At 48.8% G+C, this 20,642-nt stretch overlaps 1 protein-coding gene across 1 annotated transcript in view; it reads right to left on the reverse strand.

Annotated features, from left to right (window-relative positions):
• The window catches only part of UNC13B (unc-13 homolog B), a 210,215-nt gene that overhangs the window by 126,798 nt on the left and 62,775 nt on the right, over positions 1 to 20,642 (reverse strand). Inside the window, exon 7 of the mRNA XM_038742473.1 lies at positions 19,947 to 20,004. Within this exon, the coding sequence (XP_038598401.1) occupies positions 19,947 to 20,004 (58 nt within the window). The remainder of the gene's footprint in view (positions 1 to 19,946; positions 20,005 to 20,642) is intronic.

The following is a 20,642-nucleotide window of genomic DNA, read 5'->3' on the forward strand; positions in this document are numbered from 1 at the left end:
GGATGTGTTTTCTCCCATTTGGGTCCAGAGTTCATTCATCCATTCAGTTGTATGGACTGAGTGCTTACTGTGTGCAAAGCCCTCTACTAAGCGCCCGGGAACGCACATTACAACGATAAAGAGTGACAATCCCCGCCCACAACGAGCTCACAGTCTAGGTGCGGGGAGACAGACATCAATACGAATAAATAAAATCACAGATATATTCACAAGTGCTGTGGGGATGGGGTGGGGGGAGCAAACGGAGCAAGTCAGGGCGACGCAGAAGGGAGAGGGAGATGAGGGAAAGTGGGGGTTGGTCTGGGAAGGCCTCTCGGAAGAGACGTGCCGTCAGTAAGGATTTGAAGGTGGGGAGAGGACGCTCCAGGCCAGAGGCAGGACGTGGGCCAGGGGTCGGCGGCAAGTGCTTACGGTGTGCAGAGCACTGTACTAAGCGCTTGGGAGAGTACAATTCAAGCGTCACAACCTCCCCAATGGTCTAAATAATCCCCGCCCTGCCCTCCCGGGAGGGACGGGGTTTCTCCCTAATGACGATGGTCAGTGGGGATGGGAGAGGGGATACGCCGCCATTCAAGCAGTCCGGTAGAGATGCCAGAGGTGTGTCCGATCCACAGAGGGGACATGGACTCCGCGCTAGTTACTTCAGGCTTCCAGATGGACCCGGGCTGAAGGGAGCTGTTCTCCGAGAGCCTCGAGTGACCTTCCGCTCCCTACGAGGTCTGTGCTCGGGGGGGAGAGCAGGGCCCCCACCCCATCAGGGTAGCAGGAAAGCAGCCAAGCTCCCATCTCCCGTGAAACTTCCAGGATGCCCGTCTTAAAGCCAGGCTTATGGGGCAAGGAGGGGCAGGTAACAATAATAATAATAATAATACTTGTTAAGCGCTTACTGTGTGCCAAGCGCTGTTCTAAGCTGTGGGGTAGATACAAGTTTTCGACTGTGAGCCCACTGATGGGTAGGGACTGTCTCTATGTGTTGCCAACTTGTACTTCCCAAGCACTTAGTCCAGTGCTCTGCACACAGTAAGCGCTCAATAAATACGATTGATGATGATGATGATGATGATGAGGTAGGACGTGAAACTTCCAGGATGCCCGTCTTAAAGCAGGAGTTATGGGGCAAGGAGGGGCAGGTAACAATAATAATAACAATAATACTTGTTAAGCGCTTACTGTGTGCCAAGCGCTGTTCTAAGCTGTGGGGTAGATACAAGTTTTCGACTGTGAGCCCACTTGATGGGTAGGGACTGTCTCTATGGGTTGCCAACTTGTACTTCCCAAGCGCTTAGTCCAGTGCTCTGCACACAGTAAGCGCTCAAAAAATACGATTGATGATGATGAGGAGGAGGAGGAGGAGGTAGGACGTGAAACTTCCAGGATGCCCGTCTTAAAGCAGGAGTTATGGGGCAAGGAGGGGCAGGTAACAATAATAATAATAATAATACTTGTTAAGCGCTTACTGTGTGCCAAGCGCTGTTCTAAGCTGTGGGGTAGATACAAGTTTTCGACTGTGAGCCCACTGATGGGTAGGGACTGTCTCTACGGATTGCCAACTTCTACTTCCCAAGCGCTTAGTCCAGTGCTCTGCACACAGTAAGCGCTCAATAAATACGATTGATGATGATGATGATGATGATGATGATGAGGTAGGACGTGAAACTTCCAGGATGCCCGTCTTAAAGCAGGAGTTATGGGGCAAGGAGGGGCAGGTAACAATAATAATAATAATAATACTTGTTAAGCGCTTACTGTGTGCCAAGCGCTGTTCTAAGCTGTGGGGTAGATATAAGTTTTCGACTGTGAGCCCACTGATGGGTAGGGACTGTCTCTATGGGTTGCCAACTTGTACTTCCCAAGCGCTTAGTCCAGTGCTCTGCACACAGTAAGCGCTCAATAAATACAATTGATGATGATGATGATGAGGTAGGACGTGAAACTTCCAGGATGCCCGTCTTAAAGCAGGAGTTATGGGGCAAGGAGGGGCAGGTAACAATGATAATAATAATACTTGTTAAGCGCTTACTGTGTGCCAAGCGCTGTTCTAAGCTGTGGGGTAGATACAAGTTTTCGACTGTGAGCCCACTGATGGGTAGGGACTGTCTCTACGGGTTGCCAACTTCTACTTCCCAAGCGCTTAGTCCAGTGCTCTGCACACAGTAAGCGCTCAATAAATACGATTGATGATGATGATGATGATGATGATGATGATGAGGTAGGACGTGAAACTTCCAGGATGCCCGTCTTAAAGCAGGAGTTATGGGGCAAGGAGGGGCAGGTAACAATAATAATACTAATAATACTTGTTAAGCGCTTACTGTGTGCCAAGCGCTGTTCTAAGCTGTGGGGTAGATACAAGTTTTCGACTGTGAGCCCACTGTTGGGTAGGGACTGCCTCTATGTGTTGCAAACTTGTACTTCCCAAGCGCTTAGTCCAGTGCTCTGCACACAGTAGGCGCTCAATAAATACGATTGATGATGATGATGATGATGATGAGGTAGGACGTGAAACTTCCAGGATGCCCGTCTTAAAGCAGGAGTTATGGGGCAAGGAGGGGCAGGTAACAATAATAATAATAATAATACTTGTTAAGCGCTTACTGTGTGCCAAGCGCTGTTCTAAGCTGTGGGGTAGATACAAGTTTTCGACTGTGAGCCCACTGATGGGTAGGGACTGTCTCTATGGGTTGCCAACTTGTACTTCCCAAGCGCTTAGTCCAGTGCTCTGCACACAGTAGGCGCTCAATAAATACGATTGATGATGAGGAGGAGGAGGTAGGACACAGTCCCTTTCCCATACGGGGCTCACGCTCTTGGTCCCCATTTTACAGATAGGGTAACTGAGGCCCGGAGACGTTAAATGAAGCCCAGGTGAAGCCGAGCTCTGAGAGACCCAGGCAGCATCGTAAGCCCAGTCTCCCCCGCCGACTCCGCGCTCTGGCTAGACGCAAGCGGAGCCAGTCGGTACTTATTTTCCCTACTTGGCCCATCCTCCTGCCGCAGCCTGCCCGCACGACGTGGAATTTCACAGGCCAACTCTTCACGTGAATAATTAGGAAACGAGACACCCCGGCAACCTCCGGGCCGACGGCAATTAGCGGTCCAGCACTAGTTAATTTCTCCGTGGCAACTCGATGCCAACGGACCACGGCCTTAAACAGAACTGCCATCCGTCCTTTCCGACTCCAGGCTGCCCTGTCAACAAAGAAATCGCACCGAAACCCACTTGGCGCCCGGAAAGAATTTTCTAAAAAACACCAGCAAGACGGCCTTCGCTCGCCGGACTCCTTCGCTTTCTTCTCAGGACATAACGTACCAGGGACCGGAGTGATTCGACAATTTCCAAGCGACTGCAATTTCTAAATGGACGCCGACGTCTTGGGCCTCGGGCAGTGCTATCCGGCCTGGCATTCTGAGACCACATCTCTTCCAGGAGGCTGGTCCCGATGAATCATCATCATCATCATCAATCGCATTTATTGAGCGCTTACTGTGTGCAGAGCACTGTACTAAGCGCTTGGGAAGTCCAAGTTGGCAACACATGGAGACAGTCCCTACCCAACAGTGGGCTCACAGTCTAAAAGGGGGAGACAGAGAACAAAACCAAACATACTAACAAAATAAAATCGCTCATCCCCCTTGCCCCTCACCGCCACATTTGTACTTCCCAAGCGCTTGGTACAGTGCTCTGCACACAGTAAGCGCTCGATCATCATCATCATCATCATCAATCGTATTTATTGAGCGCTTACTGTGTGCGGAGCACTGGACTAAGCGCTTGGGAAGTGCAAGTTGGCAACATATAGAGACAGTCCCTACCCAACAGTGGGCTCAATAAATACGACTGATTGATTGATGATTGATGGCTCAGTGGGAAAGAGCACGGGCTTTGGAGTCGGAGGTCATGGGTTCAAATCCCGGCTCTGCCACTTGTCAGCTGTGTGACTTTGGGCAAGTCACTTCACTTCTCTGTGCCTCAGTTCCCTCATCTGTAAAATGGGGATGAAGACTGTGAGCCCCATGTGGGACAACCTCATCACCTTGCATCCCCCCAGCGCTTAGAACAGTGCTTTGCACATAGTAAGTGCTTAATAAATGCCATCATCATTATTATTATTATTATTATATATGTTTGTACATATTTATTACTCTATTTATTTATTTTACATATTTATTACTCGATTTATTTTACTTGTACCTATCTATTCTATTCTATTTTATTTTGTTAGTATGTCTGGTTTTGTTCCCTGTCTCCCTCTTTTAGACTGTGAGCCCACTGGTGGGTAGGGACCATCTCTATATGTTGCCAGCTTGGACTTCCCAAGCGCTTAGTCCAGTGCCCTGCACACAGTAAGCGCTCGATAAATACGATCGATTGATTGATTGATTTCTCCGTCACCTAGGCACTTGTGCACACAAATCTTTAACTCCCCGTGGATACAGCAGGAACCCGGGAGTCGGAAGGTCCGATTCCTGGCTCCGCCACCTGTCTGCTGTGTGGCCCTGGGCAGATCACTTCACTGTGCCTCAGTTACCTCCCCTGTAAAATAGGGATTGAGACCGTGAGCCCCGCGTGGGCCGGGGCTGCGTCCAACCCGATTTGCTTGTACCTACCCCCAGCGACTGGGACGGTGCCTGGCACAGCGCTTAACAAATACCACAGTTATCATTACTACCGTCAGCTTTAAAACACTCAACTTGCCTCCTCCTACTTTACTTCTCGGATCCCCTACTACGGCCCATCATCATCATCGTCATCAATCGTATTTATTGAGCGCTTACTATCATCATCATCATCATCATCAATCGTATTTACTGAGTGCTTACTGTCTGCAGAGCACTGTACTAAGCGCTTGGGAAGTACAAATTGGCAACATATAGAGACAGTCCCTACCCAACAGTGGGCTCACAGTCTAAAAGGGGGAGACAGAGAACGAAACCAAACATACTAACAAAATAAAATAAATAGAATAGATATGTACAAATAAAATAAATAGAGTAATAAATATGTACAAACATATATACATATATACAGGTGATATACAGCCCATATACTTCACTCCACTATCGTCAGTTTACTCCCTGTGCCTCAATCTCATCTATCTTGCCGCGGACCCCTTTCCCACATCCTCCCTCTGGCTTGGAACTCCCTCCCAACTCCCTACACACCAACCACCACTCTCCCCCTCTTCAAGGCATTATTCATCATCATCAATCGTATTTATTGAGCGCTTACTGTGTGCAGAGCGCTGTACTAAGCGCTTGGGAAGTACAGATTGGCAACATATAGAGACAGTCCCTGCCCAACAGTGCGGCATTATTAAAGGCACATCTCCTCCAAGAGCCCTTCCCCAAATCATATTCTGTATTAGAAATTATTTATATTATTAATAATAATAATCATAATGGTGGCATTTATTAAGCGCTTACTATGTGCAAAGCACTGTTCTCAGCGCTGGGGCCGTTACAAGGTGATCATTGTCCCACAGCGGGCTCACAGCTTTAATTCCCCTATTACAGATGAGGGAACTGAGGCCCAGAGAAGTGAAGTGACTTGCCCAAAGTCACACAGCTGACAATTGGCAGGGCCGGGATTTGAACCCATGACCTCTGACTCTAAAGCCCAGGCTCTTTCCACTGAGCCACGCTGCTTCTCTAATGTCTGCCTGTCTGCCTCCCCCTCTAAACTGAAAGCTCGGTGTGGGCAGGGAATGTACCCACCAACTCTGTTGTTTTGTACTCTCCAAGGGCATAGTAATAATAATAATAATAATAGTAATAATAATAATAATAATAACGTTGGTATTTGTTTTAAGCGCTTACTACGTGCCAGGCACTGTTCTAAGCACTGGGGTAGATACAGGGTAATGAGATTGTCTCACATGGGGCTCACAGTTTTAATCCCCATTTGAAGGATGGGGTAACTGAGGCACAGAGAAGTGAACTGACTTGCCCAAAGTCACACAGCAGATAAGGGGCAGAGCCGGGATTAGAACCCACGACCTCTGACTCCCAAGCCCGGGCTCTTTCCGCCGAGCCACGCTGCTTCTCTAATGCTCTGCACACAGTAAGCGTTCAACAAACAGCACCTGATTGCCTTGAATCTGCCCCAGCGCTTAGGACCACTGTTACTTGGCACATAGTTAAGCGCTTAACAAATACCATCATTACTGTTATCATTATTATTATTATTATTATTAGAATTTCAGGCTGCTCATGGCTCAGTGTCCGGTCAAAACAGTGGCTACGATCTGCTTCAGCAGCAGCTACCACAGACTTTCTGAGGTTCTGTGGTGGCACCATGCTAATAATAATAATAATTGTTAAGCACCTACTATTCATTCAATCGTATTTACTGAGCGCTTACTGTGTGCAGAGCACTGGACTAAGCGCTTGGGAAGTCCAAGCTGGCAACATGTAGAGACGGTCCCTACCTAACAGTGTAAAAGGGGGAGACAGAGAACAAAACTATACTAACAAAATAAATAGAATAGATATGTACAAAATAAATAGAGTGATAAATATGTACAAACATATATACAGGTGCTGTGGGGAAGGGAAGGACATAGTAAGCGCTTCAATACCATCACTATTATTATTATAATGTTTCCGCCACAGATAGTGAAAACGGCACACAGGGAAAACTGCCTTTACTACATACTGGGCGCTGCTCTGTAGAAAGAAGCTAATGCCGTCTGTCGCTAAATCCCTCATTTCTGCTCTTCGTGACCGGCTCGGCGGGGCCCGCTTTTGAGTGTCAACACCGCAAGGAGAGGAGCGCGGCCTTTCCTTTTATTAATCCCTGCATCCCGTCTTTCCCGCTACAGTCCTTTGGCACGTCGATCATCCGACAGACGTTGGCGGTTGTTGATAACGGAGGCGGGGTGACGTCAATGACAGATGCTGGAAACCACTGATGAACCAGATACCCGATACCCTCGGCAACCAGGAGTTGGCCATCATCGTCATCATCAATCGTATTTATTGAGCGCTTACTATGTGCAGAGCACTGTACTAAGCGCTTGGGAAGTACAAATTGGCAACATATAGAGACAGTCCCTACCCAACAGTGGGCTCACAGTCTAAAAGGGGGAGACAGAGAACAAAACCAAACATACTAACAAAATAAAATTAATAGAATAGATATGTACAAGTAAAATAGAGTAATAAATATGTACAAACATATATACATATATACAGGTGCTGTGGGGAAGGGAAGGAGGTAAGACGGGGGGGATGGAGAGGGGGACGAGGGGGAGAGGAAGGGGCTCAGTCTGGGAAGGCCTCCTGGAGGAGGTGAGCTCTCAGTAGGGCCTTGAAGGGAGGAAGAGAGTCAAATGCCTGTTCGCGAGAACCGGGATGAGCAAAAAAAAAAACCCGTAAGCGACACGGCAGCTGGCAGGTCACCCACGGCGCGGCGAGCGTCGCCAGGCAGAGCAGCAGCGTGGCTCGGCGGAAGGAGCCCGGGCTTTGGAGTCCGAGGTCATGGGTTCAAATCCCGGCTCGGCCGGTTGCCGGCTGGGTGACTCGGGGCCAGTCACTTCGCTTCTCTGGGTCTCAGTTCCCTCATCTGGAGAATGGGGATTAATGTGAGCCCCCCGTGGGACCACCTGATCCCCTTGAAACCTCCCCAGCGCTTAGAACAGGGCTTGGCACATAGTAAACACTTAATAAATGCCATCATTATTGTTATTAGAATAGTGATTGGCACATAGTAAGTCTTTAATAAATGCCATCATCATCATCATTATTACTCTATTTACTTATTTATTACTCTATTTATTTATTTATTACTCTATTTATTTATTACTCTATTTATTTATTACTCTATTTATTTATTTATTACTCTATTTATTACTCTATTTATTTATTTATTCATTACTCTATTTATTTATTTATTACTCTATTTATTATTACTCTATTTATTATTAATCTATTTATTTATTATTACTCTATTTATTTATTACTCTATTTATTTATTTATTACTCTATTTATTTATTTTACTTGCACCTATCTATTCTATTTATTTTATTTTGTTAGTATGTTTGGTTTTGTTCTCTGTCTCCCCCTTCTAGACTGTGAGCCCACTGTCGGGTAGGGACTGTCTCTATATGTTGCCAGCTTATACTTGCCAAGCGTTTAGTCCAGTGCTCTGCACACAGTAAGCGCTCAATAAATACGATTGATTGATTGATTATATATGTTTGTACATATTTATTACTCTATTTATTTATATATTTTACTTGCACCTATCTATTCTATTTATTTTATTTTGTTAGTATGTTTGGTTTTGTTCTCCGTCTCCCCCTTCTAGACTGTGAGCCCACTGTTGGGTAGGGACTGTCTCTATATGTTGCCAGCTTGGACTTCCCAGGCGCTTAGTACAGTGCTCTGCACACAGTAAGCGCTCAATAAATACGATTGATTGATTGCTTATATATGTTTGTACATATTTATTACTCTATTAATTTATTTTGCTTGTACCTATCTATTCTATTTCTTCTATTTTGTTAGTATGTTTGGTTTTGTTCTCCGTCTCCCCCTTCTAGACTGTGAGCCCACTGTCGGGTACGGACTGTCTCTATATGTTGCCAGCTTGTACTTCCCAAGCGCTTAGTCCAGTGCTCTGCACACAGTAAGCGCTCAATAAATACGATTGATTGATTGATTAGATATGTTTGTACATATTTATTACTCTATTTATTTATTTATTTTACTTGCACCTATCTATTCTATTTATTTTATTTTGTTAGTATGTTTGGTTTTGTTCTCCGTCTCCCCCTTCTAGACTGTGAGCCCACTGTTGGGTAGGGACTGTCTCTATATGTTGCCAGCTTGGACTTCCCAGGCGCTTAGTACAGTGCTCTGCACACGGTAAGCGCTCAATAAATACAATTGATTGATCATTATTAGTATTATTAAGTAGACGGTGGGGTCCCAAAGGCCAGGCCGGACAGCCCCGGGTTTTCAACCCCGTTCCGCCCTCATCATCATCATCATCATCATCATCAATCGTATTTATTGAGCGCTTACTGTGTGCAGAGCACTGTACTAAGCGCTTGGGAAGTACAAACTGGCAACATATAGAGACAGTCCCTGCCCAACAGTGGGCTCACAGTCTAAAAGGGGGAGACAAAACCAAACACACTAACAAAATCAAATAAATAGAATAGAGATGTACAAGTAAAATAGAGTAATAAATATGTACAAACATATATATCGCACTCCTTTCCCCAGCGTTCGGCTCCCACGTTTGGGAAATAACCTGGCCGACGCCTGACGGGCGTCGGATCAGTGCTTGGTGTCACTGCCAAATATCTTCAGCTTCTCTGCTGGGTGTAAACGGGGGACTTCCAGGAAACATGGGCCAGGAAACAGGTGAGGACTGGGCAAATGAAGTGATCCGGAGCCTTAATCGAAAGGGAAAGGCCCCAAATGTCAGTGGGGAGGCACGGGCGGAGGGGGACCCTGCTCGGAAAGTCGAATTCCAGTAACCCCAATCCCATTTTATTCTGACGACTTGACACTTGTCCGCAGGTTTTGTTTTGTCGCCCGTCTCCCCCCTTCTAGACTGTGAGCCCGCTGTTGGGTAGGGACCGTCCCTAGATGTTGCCGACTTGGACTTCCCAAGCGCTTAGTACAGTGCTCTGCACACAGTAAGCGCTCGATAAATACGACTGAATGAAAGGAAAGTTTCAAACGGGAAGGCAGCTAGGGGGTGGAAGGAAGAAGCACGGCCTGGTGGAAAGAGCACGGGCCCGGGAGGGAGAGGACGTGGCTCGGTCGATTGCTTTCTGGGTGGCCTTAAGCGAATCACTCAACTTTGGAGAAGCAGTGTGGCTCAGTGGAAAGAGCCCGGGCTTTGGAGTCAGAGGTCATGGGTTCAAATCCCGGCTCCGCCACTTGTCAGCTGTGTGACTTGGGGCAAGTCACTTCACTTCTCTGGGCCTCAGTTACCTGTAAAATGGGGATTAAGGTTGTGAACCCCACCTGGGACAACCTGATCACCTTGTGTCCTCCCCAGCGCTTAGAACAAACAGTGCTTTGCGCATAGTAAGCGCTTAACTAAAGCCATCATTATTATTATTATCGTGGCCTAGCGGATACAGCATGGGCCCGGGAGTCGGAAGGACCTGGGTTCTAATCCTGACCGCCACTTGTCTGCCGTGTGACCTCGGGCAAATCTCGCCACTTCCCTGTGCCTCAGTGACCTCATCTGTAAAACGGGGATGAAGACTGAGTCCATGTGGGACAGGGACCGTGTCCAACCCGATTTGCCTGGATCCACCCTGGCACTTAGTTTCAATACCCCAGTCATTATTCTCCGGAGAAGCTGGAGAAGCAGCGTGGCTCAGCAGGAAAGAGCCCGGGCTTTGGAGTCAGAGGTCATGGGTTCAAATGCCGGCTCCTCCAATTGTCAGCTGTGTGACTGTGGGCAAGTCACTTCACTTCTCTGTGCCTCAGTGACCTCATCTGGAAAATGGGGATTAAATCTGTGAGCCCCACGAGGGACAACCTGATCACCTTGTAACCTCCCCAGCGCTTAGAACAGTGCTTTGCACATAATAAGCGCTTAATAAATGCCATTATTATTATTATTATTATTCTCTGGGCCTCAGTTTCCTCAACTGTAAAATGGGGGTTTAAATCCTCCTCCCTCCTAATTAGACCGTGAGCCTACTGGAGCAGAGAGACGGCGTCCAACCTGCCAAAACCTGTATCTACTCCGGGGCTTAGACAGGGCTCCACACAGTTGACACTTAACAAATCCCATAAAAAGCGGGAGGGAGGGGAAGAACGGGCTCACTGGCAATGCTGTCTGAACCTAATCAATCAATCGTATTTATTGAGCGCTTACTGCTGTACTAAGCGCTTGGGAAGTACAAGTTGGCAACATATAGAGACGGTCCCTACCCAACAGTGGGCTCACAGTCTAGATTGCCACGGATCTGAGCCCCGCTCTGGAGATTCGCCTTCGCTGAGCTGGTAGGTGTGGGGAAACCAAGCGTACGGACCCCAAACCCCTTCCTGCATTCTCTCCACGCCACCCCTTTTCACCCATGACCCTGGTCCCCAAATCCCCTCCTGCCTTCTCTCTAGGCCACCCGTTTTCACCCATAACCCTGGGGTAGAGCCCCAAGCCCCTCTGTCCACAACAGATTTGAGCAAAGCCTCAGCCAAAACATAGCCTGTGGCCAGAAAACACCAGCTCTCAGGAGCTTTCACTGCAAGCTGGCACTTTCAACAAGGTCCCGAGTAGAAGACCGGGAAGGGGGAAGGCTCGTGTTAAGAGACACACAGTGTGGAAACATTAAAAACCCCAGGAACCCAGAAGGAGAGGAATCCCTCTTCAATTTCTGCGATTCTAACAAGGAGGGCGAAAGGGCCCACTCCCGGGCTTTCCCCACTTCTTTCTCCACAGGCTGACGGATCAAGTCAGGCAGGAAAACAAAACCTCCACATGCCCTAAAGTTTAAATTGTCGATCTTTATCTCGTCCCCATCCCACTTGATTTTCCCGATGGGGGGAAAAAAACCACCAAAAAACTTCAGATTTACCTTGAGGAGGATTTTTTTTTTAATCTTCAGGATTTCTCAACTCTGTTGACTAATCTATAATTCTGCCTCTCTTTTAAATGGTATTTAAGCAGTTGCTATGTGCCAGGCATTGTACTAAGCTCTCGGGTAGATAAAAGTGAGCCCGTTGTTGGGTAGGGACCGTCTCTATATGTTACCGATTTGTACTTCCCAAGCGCTCGGTACAGCGCTCTGCACACAGTAAGCGCTCAATAAATACGATCGAACGAATAGAAGGTAATCGGGTTGGACACAGTCCGTGTCCCACTTGGGACTTATAATAATAATAATATTATTATTAAAATAATGCCATTATGGCATTTATTAAGCGCTTACTATGTGCAAAGCACTGTTCTAAGCGCTGGGAAGGTTACAAGGTGATCAGGTTGTCCCACGGGGGGACTTGCGGTATTAATCCCCGTTTTACAGATGAGGTAGCTGACGCCCAAAGAATTAAGTGATTTGCCCAAGGTCACGCAGCAGACAAGTGGAGAAGCCGGGATTAGAACCCAGATCTCCCAACTCCCTGGCCCGCGCTCCTTCTACCGCGCCACACTGCTTCTCCTGCTCTTAATTTTCTCTCACTCTCCTCTCTCAACACCCTGAGAGAAATCTTCCTCTACACAGCTAAAAGGACTAAAGCCTGGGGCGTCAAAATAGAAGGAAAATGTTACATCTCCTTTTTCTCCCTGCAACAAACCGGGGGGGAGTTCTAAAAGAGGAGGCCTGGACACACCTGCCGCTGCGGGAGTCCTGATCCCAATCTGCACGAGCCAGAACTCCGAAATTAGAGGGTCCCGCGAATGCCGAGTCTTCGGAAGCGTTCCCGCGTTGGGGAGGCGGCCGTGGTTCGAAACCACAGTCTGTGCCTGGAGTGGGCTCTCCCTGCTCCAAGGACTGTTTGTCCTCTCATAGATCCTTCTATCCCCCCTACTTCGGATTCCTGTTTTCTAAGCATCCCTCCTGTCAGCATCCCTCTATTCCAAGAATGTGTCCTCCCCCACTGAGACCTCGCCTGAACTCACTAATTTGGTCCTCGCCGCGGCCTCCGTCGCAAAACAGCCATACGCTACGTACCACTGCAGTTACTGCCACTAAGGAGGAGACGGGAATAACTGGGAACGTGGGGTTTCCGAACCAGGTTCCGACGCCTGATTTCAAAGACCGATTGGATGCCGAACTCATATCGCGCCCCCGCTTTAGTGACCGTCACTTCCCGTAAAGAGGCGAACGACAACCTCGAAGCAACCCGTCAGGCCCTCAGTCATTCCACAGGCCTCGGGGGGACGAAGGAGGGGCCGCTGGCCGTCCTCACCATTGTGACGAGCTTTTTAGGATGGCTCCCGGGAAGGCAAAGACTGCCATCTCCCACTGCCTGCTGTGAACTACACTCCCTTTCGGGGACGCGGTCCGGGGCTGGAGCGACGGCAGTCGGCAGGGGTTCCAAAAATCGGAAGTTGAGAGGGCTGCTCGGCTACACCGAGATCCAACCTGGCCCAGCCGGGACAAGGAGCCGGGAAGGAGGAAATCCGGCACTGTGCTGGATGGTGACGGCGGTATTGGGGCGCTTACGGACAACTGCTCTCCCCCCGTTCAGGTCCTTTTTGACGGCGCATTTCCTCCTCCAAGAGGCCTTCCCAGACTGAGCCCCGCTTTCCTCTTTTCCCGCTCCCTTCAGTGTCGCCCTGACTTGCTCTCTTGGCGAGTCCCCCCTCGCAGCCCCACAGCACTTACGTCCGTATCTGTAATTTATTACTTTGTAATAATAATAATAATAATAATAATAGCATTTATTAAGCGCTTACTATGTGCAAAGCACTGTTCTAAGCACTGGGGAGATTACAAGGTGATCAGGTTGTCCCACGGGGGGCTCACAGTCTTCATCCCCATTTTACAGATGAGGTAACTGAGGCCCAGAGAAGTTAAGTGACTTGCCCAAAGTCACACAGCTGACAACTGGCGGAGCCGGGATTTGAACCCATGATCTCTGACTCCAAAGCCCGTGCTCTTTCCAATGAGCCACGCTCCCCACCTCTAGACTGTAAGCTCGTTGTGGGCAGGGAATGTGTCTATTAATTCGTATTTACTGAGCGCTTACTGTGTACGGAGCGCTGTACTAAGCGCTTGGGAAGTACAAGTCGGCGCCAGATAGAGACGGTCCCTACCCAACATCAGGCTTCCAGTCTAGAAGGGGAAGATAGACAACAAAACATGGAGACTTCTAGACTGTGAGCCCACTGTTGGGTAGGGACCGTCTCTATACGTTGCCAACTTGGACTTCCCAAGCGCTTAGTACAGTGCTCTGCACACAGTAAGCGCTCAATAAATACGATTGATTGATTGATGGAGACAGGTGTCAAAATTGTCAGAACAAATAGAATTAGAGCTATTGTTTATCGTTGTATTGTACTCTCCCAAGCACTTAATACAGTGCTCTGCACACAGTTAAGTGCTCGATATGATTGAATAAATGAATAAATGAATGAATGAATGAATGAATGAAAGCACTGCTCTTAGCGCTGCGGTAGATACAAGCTAATCACAGCCCACGTTTCTCTAGAAGGAGTAGGGGAAAAGGCTCTTGAGCTAACTTCAGCCGGGGCCAGTTTAGAGCTTAACCTCCGGCGCTACGGAAAAACTACAAAGAATTGAGAGGAGAACAATGAACAAGATTCAAACAATATCAGGAACCGAGCTGTCTGCGGGTGGGGATGGGGAATTGCGGGTGGGAACTGGGGCGAGAAGCCGCGTGGCTTGGTGGAAAGAGCCCGGGCTTGGGAGTCAGGAGACGCGGGTTCGAATGTCAATTTTCTGCTGTGTGACCTTGGGCAAGTCACTTAACTTCTCTGGGCCTCAGCTACCTCATCTGTAAACTGGGGATTAAAAATGTGAGCCCCAGGTGGGACAACCTGAAGGCCCTGTATCGACCGCAGCGCTTGGAACATTGCTTGGCACACAGTAAGCGCTTGATAAATACCATTATTATTATTATTGCTTGCCTTACTGGCTTTTAAGTCTCTGAAGGAGAGACACACAGCATATTGCGGCCAGCTGGTCTCCAAGAGACGACGGACTCGCACTGCAGATGATGAATTTGTTGGAGACAAATAACGCCGTATTTACTGAGCCCTTGCCCCGGGCCAACTTCTGGTACTGAGGCTTTCTCGGGCTGAGCCTTTTGCGTCACTCGGGAAAAGACTGGGCCGGTTAAATGATGGCACGGCTCGGGCACGCCAACGAGACGCAGAGACGAAGAGGGATTCCAATAGTGGAGAAAAACGAACTGCAACCCTACCGCACGGGGTCCTTTTCAGGGGAGCACAGGGGAATGAAAACAAAGAAAAGAGAAAAACCAAAGACTATCACATTTGAAACCGGCTCCATCCTTCTCCTCTCAGAAGCCCCCAGTCTTGGTATTATCCTTGACTCCGCCTTCTCTTTCAATTTCCAGACTGTGAGCCCGTTGTCGGGTAGGGACCGTCTCTCTATGTAGCCAACCTGTACTTCCCAAGCGCCCAAGCCCAGTAAGCGCTCAATAAATACGATTGAATGAATGAATGAATTCCCACATTCAGTCTGTCACTAAATCCTCCGCAACACTTCCAGCGAACGCCCCTTTCTCTCCAACCTGACAGCCACCAAGCTGGCCAAGCACTTTTCACATTCGGACTTTGGTTTTTCCTTCTCAGAGTACTGGGAGAGCACTTACTCTGTGGCAACCCCTGGGGCAGATACAGGTTTATCGGGATGGACGCATTCCTTGTCCCACAGTGGGCTCAAAGTCTAAGTTGGAGGGAGGAGGAGTCACTTAACTTCTCTGGGCCTCAGTTCCCTCGTCTGTAAAATGGGGATGAAGACTGTGAGCCCCACGTGGGTCAACCTGATCACCTTGTAAATTCCCCAGCGCTTAGAACAGTGCTCTGCACATAGTAAGCGCTCAATAAATGCCATTAAAAAAAAAAATCCCCATTTTTCAGGTGAGGTAACGAGGCACAGAGCAGTTAAGTGACTTGCCCAAAAATCACACGACAAGCAACTAGCAGAGCCGAACTAGAACCCAGGTCCTCCAATTCCCAGGCTACGCCTCGTTGCTTCACGCCGGCTTGACTACTGAATCGGCCTACTACTACAGACTGTACAGACTACTGTACAGTGCTAAGCGCTTAGTACAGTGCTCTGCACACAGTAAGCACTCAATAAATACGACTGATTGATTGACCAGCCAATCTCCTCACCTGAACAGCGACCTTGTCCTCTAGACTGCCAGTTCGTTAAGGGCAGGCAACGTATCTGCTAATCATGTTGTACTGTCCTCTCCCAAATGCTTAGTACAGTGCTCTGCGCATAGTAAGCGCTCGATAAATACGACTGATCGATAGGAGCTGCAAACAAAAAAAAAATCCTTCCATCAGAATAAAATTGATGGCTCAAGGGAGGAGGAACGTCCAAGGACAAGGGAAGAATCTCATAATCGGACAGGCAGCTTTGGACCAAAGGCAGAGAGTGAGGGCAGGGACGGGAAAGTGGAAATCAATCCCTGACGGGGATTTCTCCCACCTACAGCCTGCGATAAAGGTCCGAGCTTCCTTGGTTTGAGAGATTGAGAGGGTGAAGTTGAGAGACACAGAAGAGGGTAAAAAGAAACCATTTCTGAGGCGAAGAGGTTGCGGGTGGTTACCCCACGCCTCGGGCCATGAGAGATGGATGGGCAACGGTAGCGCTTGCGCACCGACTGTGCGGAGAGCTCTTTACTCGATGCTTGAAAGAGTACGTTAGAGTTGGAAGACATAATCCTGCCTTTAAAGAGCTTACCATCTAGCAGCGAAGTTCATTCATTTATTCATTCAATCGTATTTATTGAGCGCTTACTATGTGCAGATAAAGAATGTATTTATTTCATGTCTGTTATCCACCCGTTCCTCTCCAACCTGCTACCACGTGAATCCAAGCACTTATCCTATCCCACCTTGATTACCGCATCACCTGATTACTTGCGGACCCGCAGAGCTGTACACCATCATCATCATCATCATCATCAATCGTATTTATTGAGCGCTTACTGTGTGCAGAGCACTGTACTAAGCGCTTGGGAAGTACAAATTGGCAACATATAGAGACAGTCCCTACCCAACAGTGGGCTCACGGTCTAAAAGGGGGGAGACAGAGAACAAAACCAAACATACCAACAAAATAGAATAGATAAGTACAAGTAAAATAAATAAATAAATAAATAAATAGAGTAATAAATATGTACAAACATATATACATATATACAGGTGCTGTGGGGAAGGGAAGGTCACCTGCCTTCCTGACAGGGTAGATGTGTCTCTAAGAGAGCTGTCCATTCTGCTCCACAAAGACTCAATTCATTCATTCAATCGTATTTATTGAGCGCTTACTGTGTGCAGAGCACTGTACTAAGCGCTTCGGAGGTACAAGTTGGCAACAGCTAATTGACAGCGTGAGCGCGTGTGGAACGGAAAAGGCCGATGCCGGGCCCAAAGTCTGGGCCACAGAGTGTGCAGAAAGTGGAGGTCCCTTGCTGTAAAGTCGCGTTTGATGTTTTCACCACTTGAACCTGTTTATACTTCTGCCTCGTTGTGTCTCATTCCTTACTTAGATTTGGGCTCTGAAAAGAGAAAACAGGCCCAGGGCCTGCAAATATCAGGCCTGCCGACACATCTAGGGGCAACCTTTTTGTGTGCACGATGCGGCTGGGGCCATGGGCTTTTCGGTCACACACACCTTGACGGGTGAATACGCCAATAATAATAATAATAACGATTAAAATAACTGTGGAATTTGTTAAGCCGCTTGCTCTTAGCGAGACCCGTACTGAGCGCGTGGCTCAGCGGAAAGAGCCCGGGCGTTGGAGTCGGAGGTCATGGGGTCAGATCCCGGCTCCGCCTCTTGTCAGCTCGGGCAAGTCACTTCACTTCTCTGGGCCTCAGTTCCCTCATCTGTAAAATGGGGATGACGACCGTGAGCCCCACGTGGGACAAGCTGATCACCGTGTATCCCCCCAGCGCTTAGAACATAGTAAGCGCTTAACAAATACCATCATTATTATAATGAGGTCCCACATTGGGCTCACAGTCTAAATAGGAGGCAGAACAGACATTGAGCCCCCATTTTGCAGGTGAGAGAACTGAGGCCCAGAGAAGCCAAGTGACTCGCCCAAGGCCGCATGACAGACAGGTAGCCCCACAACCAGGCCCTTGCTATTTCCCCTAGGCCACCCTGTTCCCAGCTCCAATTGTCCTTCGTATTCAGAGGAGACGCCACCGATAGCGAAATTCACGTGTGTACACATACATATGACTATGACCAACACGATTTGTCGCCTCCGATACGGAGGAGTTCTGGGTTCTAGTCCTGACTCTGCCTGCCGGGCCTATTCCAGCGGCGGAGAAGGTTTCTGGACCAAGAGCAGCATCAGGCATCCTTCGCGGGGAAACGGGCCCAGCGGATACACCGAAAAATAGCTGGCTAACCAGTACGGGCAACGCAGAGCCCAGCAGCTAAAACTCGTTGCAGGCGCTAGGATAAAAGCAGCCTTTGCAGGCACTTCACGCCGACTGGCAGGCAGGGCAGAACGCAAACGGCACTGCACAAACCACTCGCACGCTGATCATTTCTTTCAGCCCCTGAAGTCTGAACACCAAGGTTCATCTGCCGCTCTCAACGGGAGACTCCAGCGGACGGCGCGTGGAAAGGTCCTAAAGGACACGGTACCTTATTATCTAATACGATGGGCGGGAGAAACGGACATGAATTGTCAACCGCCCCGTAGCGAAAAGACTAAGGCCACGGTTCTAAGTGAAAAGCAAAAGCAAATAAATAACAAACCCCCGGACACCTAAGGATTAAGGGGGTTGTTGGCGTGAGGGGGGTTGGGAAAGGCCTCTTGGGAGAGGCGGCTTTCGGTGACAGCTTTAAAAGGGACTGGCTTGGCAAACCTGAGGTGGGAGAGAAATCTGTGCAGGGGGAAAAGGGATAGATCGAATAAGCGAAAACGCACAGTTCTGGGAGTCGGAGAACCTGGGTCCTAACCTCAGTTCTGCCACTCGTCTGCTGCGTGACCTTGGGCAAGTCATTCAACTCCTCTGTGCCTCATCCGTAAAACGGGGATGTGATACCTGCTCTCCCCCCTACTTAGGACTGTGAGCCCCAAGTGGGACAGGGACTGTGCCTGACCCGGTTACCTGGAATCTACCCCAGCGCTTAGTACAACTGGCACGTTATAACGGTTTCAACGCCACAGTTTTTATTTTCGGAAACTGGAGTGTTGCAGCTAATCCAGGTTCGGCCAGAGGACTGACGTGGGAAGCTGGAATAGCGTGGCAGAGAGAACAGACCAATAGGACGGAGAGAGACAGTGGGTGGAGAACCTCGAAGGCGATATTTTACTTGTACATATTCTATTTTATTTTATATGTTTTGTTTGGTTGTCTGTCTTTCCCCCTTCTAGACTGTGAGCCCACTGTTGGGTAGGGACCGTCTCTATATGTTGCCAACTTGGACTTCCCAAGTGCTTAGTAGTGCTCTGCACATAGTAAGCGCTCAATAAATATGATTGAATGAATGAATGAATGATATTTAGGAGTACTTACGGATCCTTTCTTCTCCGACAAAGAAGCAGCTTAGACTAGGAACGGTCAACCCCCACAGAAGAGTTAGCCCGATTTCCGGAGACCGGTTGCTGTCGACCTCCTCCCGAAACAAACCACGTAACCCAGAAACCCCAAGAACTATTTCTTCTTCTCCTTCTCATTTGTTTCTCCTCTTCCTAAACCACCTGCCCCACTGTCCTCAAGTCTTAGACTCCGGAACGACCCGTCCGGTTTTCTGCCTGCCTCGGCCCCAGTCAGGGTGGCCGAGAATCTGGAAGGTCAGCGGGCTCGGCGTTTCTTCTTCCCTGACCCTGGCTAGGCTCTCCCCGCTGTCGGATCTGCCAGCTGAAGTCTTGTGGGTAGGGAATGTGTCTGTTTATTGCTATACTGTCCTCTCCCAAGGGCTTAGTACGGTGCTCTGCACACTGTAAGCGCTCAACAAACATAACTGAACGAATGAACGAACCGGCCACAGTCTGAGGCCGGGTACAGGACGGGCGCTCTTACGGACGCTGCTGGTCGGACCTCATTACTGTCACCTTCGGAAGGAGGGGGACGTTGGGTGTTTCATTTTACCGGTAAAATAAAACCCTTGGAGAACCAAAGTCTGCTGTCCCTCTCTCACTTATTAGCGCAGCCCTCGGCCCTAGCGTCACCAGGCCAGTTTGCCCTTTCCCACCTGCCGCGAGCCAGGAAATGCCAGTCTTGGGATAGGGGGAAACAGAAAGCAAGGTTTGGGCGAGAAAAAGGTTTGTCACTTACAGCACTGGGAAGCGGCGATGGGCAGTGACGTCTTCTGGACCTCTTCATGAAAGGAGTACTGAAGGAACAAAAAGAGGAAGACAGAGATAAAAGGTTGAGTCTGTTGCAGACAAGGCGCCGCACTCATTCGATAAACGAGACGACAGCGCGTCTCTGCCTTGTACCGAAACACGCTATCACACTGAGCTGTGCTCTCTGAGATCCGGTTTCTAAACTTTCCTAAGACAGATTGGAATAACGTTTCCAAGCCCATCTTGCAGAGCAGCTTCAGGCTCGGCCGGCTCTTCCCGAGATGTTCTGAGAGAACACGTTGGACGTTTTTAGACTGTGAGCCTACTGTTGGGTAGGGACCGTCTCTATACGTTGCCAACTTGTACTTCCCAAGCGCTTAGTACAGTGCTCTGCACACAGTAAGCGCTCAATAAATACGATTGATGATGATGATGACCTCCTCCCGCCCTGGTCTCCCTCTAAGCTGCCTCCCCATCGACATCGCCCTGGATGCTCCTCTCCGCCTTGATTGAGTCTCCTCAAAAGCTGGGTCTGGGGTTCGAACGCACGGCCGGGCAGCGGGGCTTCCTGCCCCTCTCTAGACTGTGAACTCACTGTGGACAGAGAATGTGTCCATTTATTATTACACTGTAATAATAATAATAATAATGGCATGTGTTAAGCGCTTAGTATGTGCGAAGCACT

Source organism: Tachyglossus aculeatus, unplaced genomic scaffold (assembly GCF_015852505.1).
Source record: "Tachyglossus aculeatus isolate mTacAcu1 unplaced genomic scaffold, mTacAcu1.pri scaffold_12_arrow_ctg1, whole genome shotgun sequence".
In the NCBI taxonomy this organism is placed as follows: Eukaryota; Metazoa; Chordata; class Mammalia; order Monotremata; family Tachyglossidae; genus Tachyglossus; species Tachyglossus aculeatus.